Source organism: Myotis brandtii, unplaced genomic scaffold (genome assembly GCF_000412655.1).
Source record: "Myotis brandtii unplaced genomic scaffold, ASM41265v1 scaffold786, whole genome shotgun sequence".
Taxonomy (NCBI): domain Eukaryota; kingdom Metazoa; phylum Chordata; class Mammalia; order Chiroptera; family Vespertilionidae; genus Myotis; species Myotis brandtii.
Window position 1 is genome coordinate 589,280 of NW_005371157.1, and position 4,284 is coordinate 593,563.

Consider the following 4,284-nt stretch of genomic DNA (forward strand, 5'->3'; position numbering starts at 1 on the left):
AGCCGCAGGAACACGGGGCTGCTTCCGTAACTGCCCTGATTCCCGGGGGTGGCCGGCTCCCAGGGCTGCAGCCAGGACGGGCAGGGGCTCACTGGGCTGGCCCGCTGGTCCCTGCCGTGTCCTTAGTGCCTGGGCCTCTGTGCCTGGCGGGAGCGCGTGCTGCTGTGTGCCTGGCACCCAGACCAGGCCTCGCCCGGGCTCCCCTCTGTGATTGGAGGCACCCCGACCGGCGACGACAGGCTGGGAACTGACCAGCTGGATGGGATGATTCATGGCGGTTGGGGCGGAATTGAAATTGCAGAGGGTCATTTTCCTTCTCACGTCTCAAGGTCGGACGGGATGCTTCCCGTGGCCTCGCTGCTCTGGGGAGGCACGCACACGGGAGGGAGTTCGGAGGGAGCGCCTCCGAGCGGGGCGGGGAGGCCAGTCAGCCTCCTCCTGGGGCCTTCCTTTGATTGGTAATTATTTCAGCCTCTGCTTTGCTGATTCTCTGCTTTTGTTTCCAGTGTTTAGATGTTAATTCTTTCAGAGAAATGTGTAATGACACTTGGAGGCATTTAGGATCGGGGTCAGATGGTATAAATAAAGACAGCTGCAGGCCACGTGGGCCTGGCCTCCGCTCCCGCTCCCGGCAGCCTGGGCAGGACCGGAGCACAGGCCACCTGCCCCGCTCCTGCCTCTGGTCTCCCTCCTCCCCACACGTGCCCAAGCAGCCTTGTGGCAAGACGACGGAGCCCGAGGTCTCACCCCGCACCCTCGGCCTGTCCCGCCGTGTTGGCCAAGCCAGGCCCATGGGGAGGGGCGGCCCTCGGGTGGACGGGGCTCTGGTCTGAATCGGAGCCTGCGTTGCCATCCTAGCCGCCTGCCCTCAACAGGTTTGTTCCCTCGTTGGGAATGGGGTCCTGGTGGGGGCAGGGCCCTTCCTCGGGTTCCTGTGTGTGACGTGTCCCGTGTGGCACGGCACGTCTGCCCCGAGTGTGACCTCGGCTCCTGCTTCTGCCGTCGCCTGAGTCCCGGGGGGGTAGGGGGGTGCTCAGCGAAGTGCATCTGACGACGTGACCAGACCTCAGCTGCCGACGGCCTGTGCCTGCTGCCAAGGGCTTTCCCAGGACACTGCCAGACCCTCCCAGGTGCCTCGTGCTCAGGGTGTGGCTGGGGTAGTCAGGGGCCGAGGCCTGGCTGGAGGGACCGAAGGAGAGGCTGCGGGATGGGGTAGGAGGGCTGTGCCCTCAGATGCTCCGGGTTTGCGTATGTGCGGATAAGGCTTTATGGTCCTCATTCATACGGACGCACCTGCAGGCGTGTTGGTGTCGGCCCGCCGGAGACCCCGGTCCATCCTGTGGGTGCTTGTGGGAAGCGGCCCCGTGTGAGGTCCGTGCCTGCGGGACAGCCTGTCAGGGTCGCCGAGGAGGCCTGCGCGGCCCAGAGTCCCTCTTGTTCTGCATTCGGGGTCTGGCAGTAGCTGCTGGATGTGGACGCCCGTGTTGTGTTGACTGCGGGCAAGACTTAGTGTGTGGCCTGCGCTGGGCTCCCCGGAGGGCACTGTCCTCCCAGCAGGTCCTGCCGGGGCGATGCCAGGCCTGGGGCCATCCACACCACAGGGCGAGCGTGATGGTCCCGGCACCCCCTGGACAGCAGGACTGCGGGGGCGGGCTGGAGCTGGGAGGAGGGAGAGCAGGGACAGCAGGCTGTGGCCACGGGCGGGCCATGAGCGGGCGGCCTGCGGTGTCTGAGGAAGGCCATGGGATGCCTCCCGCTGCTGCGAGTTCGTGTCCTTCCACGTCCCCGGAAGGGGGCACTTGGCGGCACGTTGTCTGAGAAGATGACATGAAAGCGGCGCCGGGGCCGGCACAGTGCGCAGCTCAGACGCGGTCAGCGGGCGAACGATCGATAAAGGCGCCAACTCCCCAGGAACTGAGCACTTCATTTTGAACTCCCAAAGGTCACCGAAATGCCAGCGACCCCAGGGTCACGTGAGGCTGGAGCTGGAGGTTTAATGTTTTATGAGTTTTCTTTTTACTTCACAAGAAAGGCTGAGGCGGCAGCACGGAGAGCTCTGCGAGGCCAGGTCCCCTCTCCTGCCGGCTGCCGGAGTGGGGGGCGAGGGGGGACATCTTTCAGCGGGCGTTTGGAAAGCCCCCTGGCGCACTGTGCACTGGATTCCTGGGAACTGTGCTCTTGGGGAGGCCAGCCCCTGCGTGTGCCGCCCTGTCCTCCTCTGCAGTGTGGTCAGGACCCCGCCCCCCCATGGCCACACGCTGGCCTCTGCGTCCCGCGGAGTTTACATAGCCAGTGAGCCCTCCGGCCAGTGCCGCCGCGTCTGCAGGTCCTGCGCTTGGTCTTAGTTCTCGTGGTCTCTTGCACCCTTTCTCCCACATGGCCCTTCTCCGTCTGCCCTGCCCGTGCCCTCCTGTGGGCCACTCTGAGGGCACCTGCCCCACGGTGCGGCCCTGTGCTGAGCCTGGCCCTGCTCTCTCCCAGCGGCAGCCCCCCAGCACCGCCCTCATCCGGGCCCCCCACTGCTCTCCCTAGTCATGGACTCTCCCTCGGAAGCCCTCAGAGGCAGGGCCGGGGCAGAGGCAGGGCCGGGCAGAGGCAGGGCTGGGGCCGGGGCACAGGCAGAGGCAGGGCCGGGCAGAGGCAGAGGCAGAGGCAGGGCTGGGGCAGGGCCGGGCAGAGGCCACTGGGCGGGGCTGGGAAGGACAGTGGCCGTTGGGGAAAGAGTGCGAAACCAGACTCTGAAGGCACTTCACCCCCACACCCAGAGGTTGAGGTCAGTCTGGGCGGTTGGGAGCATGAGAGGCTCTGAGCCACGTGTCCATCCTTATCTGGAGTCTGAGGGGAAGGCCCGGCCATGGACCCAGGGAGGGCGCTGTGAGCACAGAGGGCAGGATGCTAAGAGCAGAGGTGACAGGAAGGGCAGGGCCCGGGGTCGGCGGAGCGGCCTCCTGAGCTGGCCGAGAGGACCTGTGGAGCCCCGTGTCGGTGTCAGAGCTGAGGTTGGAGTTTGGCTGCTCCGGGCCAGGCTGGGGCTGGGGCTCGATTCCCTGCAGCACGGAGCCGCTCACCTGGCGTGACGCAGGCAGCGCTGCTCTGAGCTGGAGCCCCTTCAGGCCTCGGTTTCCCCCTTGTGTGTGGGGCGCCCGCCTGCTGGGATCGCCCTGGGTCCGCTGGGAAGCAGACGGTCCTGAGAGGCTCCGAGGAGCTGTTCGGGAGGAAATGCCAGCGGCTGCACGTGCGGCTCTGTTCTGAGACCAAGTGACGTCGGGCTGGGCCTGGTGGGCCTGCGACTGGGGTGCTGCCTGGGCCCAGCCTCATCCTCCGCCCTTTTCCTTGTCTGTGCAGCGTCCGGGAGCTGGACAAGGTCAGGCAGCAGCTGCAGGAGGAGGTCCGCCAGGTCAGCGCTCAGCTGCTGGAGGAGAGGAAGAAGCGCGAGACGCACGAGGCGCTGGCCCGCAGGCTGCAGAAGCGGGTCCTGCTGCTGACCAAGGTACGGCTGCGGGGGGCCGGGCAGGGCAGGCGGCGGTCACCGGGTCAGGCTGGGCCTGCTCAGGTCAGCAGCGCCCAGCCCAGCCCCACCTCGGCCACTTGTGTTTAGTCTCCGCACCCACGTCTGCCAGGATCTCCACTACGCTCAGCGCACACGCCTCACGTGCCTCGTCCTCACGCCTCGCTCAGCCCTGCTCAGCCCGGCTCAGCCCGGCTCAGGCAGAGCGCCCGGGGCCGCAGGCTGTGGTGGTGTCCTGAGTGGCAGGAGGGCTCTGACATGCTGTCAGGAGCTCTCCAACCTGGTGTCCCTGTGGGCCGAGCCTGCCTTGGACAGCTCTGTGGGCCCCAGTGCGTCCTGGGTTTTGGGGGGCAGCCCTCTCCCCCTCCCTTCCACACTTGGGTTTGGAGCGAGGATTCGCCGTGTCCAATGTGCGGGCCTGCACGTCCTCGTCTGTTCTTTGCCTGAAGAGCTGTGGGCTCTGGCTTCACAGGAGGACCTCCCTGGAGAGTGCGTCTGAGTGTCTGTGGAGCTCATTAAAGATGCCGCCATCTTAGGGGACGGGGAAGGAGAAACCCGAATCTGTCTCCAGGTGCTCCCCCCGCCCCCCTCCCCCGGGCCAGGCTGTGCGGCTGCGGCCTCAGGAGGCGCGGTCTGGCAGGCGGCCGCTCTCCATCGTTTCTGATGGAGACTGCTCTCCTGGCCGCTGGCCTCCTGACGACGGAGCTCTTACGAAGCGAGCCAGGTGCCAGCATTCGGGCGTGTGGGGTCTCTGCCAGCCATCGCCGTGCCCACCG

The 4,284-nt window shown here is 66.7% G+C and overlaps 1 protein-coding gene across 1 annotated transcript in view; it reads left to right on the forward strand.

Moving 5' to 3' along the window:
- MAD1L1 (MAD1 mitotic arrest deficient-like 1 (yeast)) overlaps window positions 1-4,284 on the forward strand; it is a 150,711-nt gene that overhangs the window by 78,856 nt on the left and 67,571 nt on the right. The window contains exon 10 of the mRNA XM_014530985.1: window positions 3,346-3,490. Coding sequence (XP_014386471.1) covers window positions 3,346-3,490 — 145 coding nt within the window. The remainder of the gene's footprint in view (window positions 1-3,345; window positions 3,491-4,284) is intronic.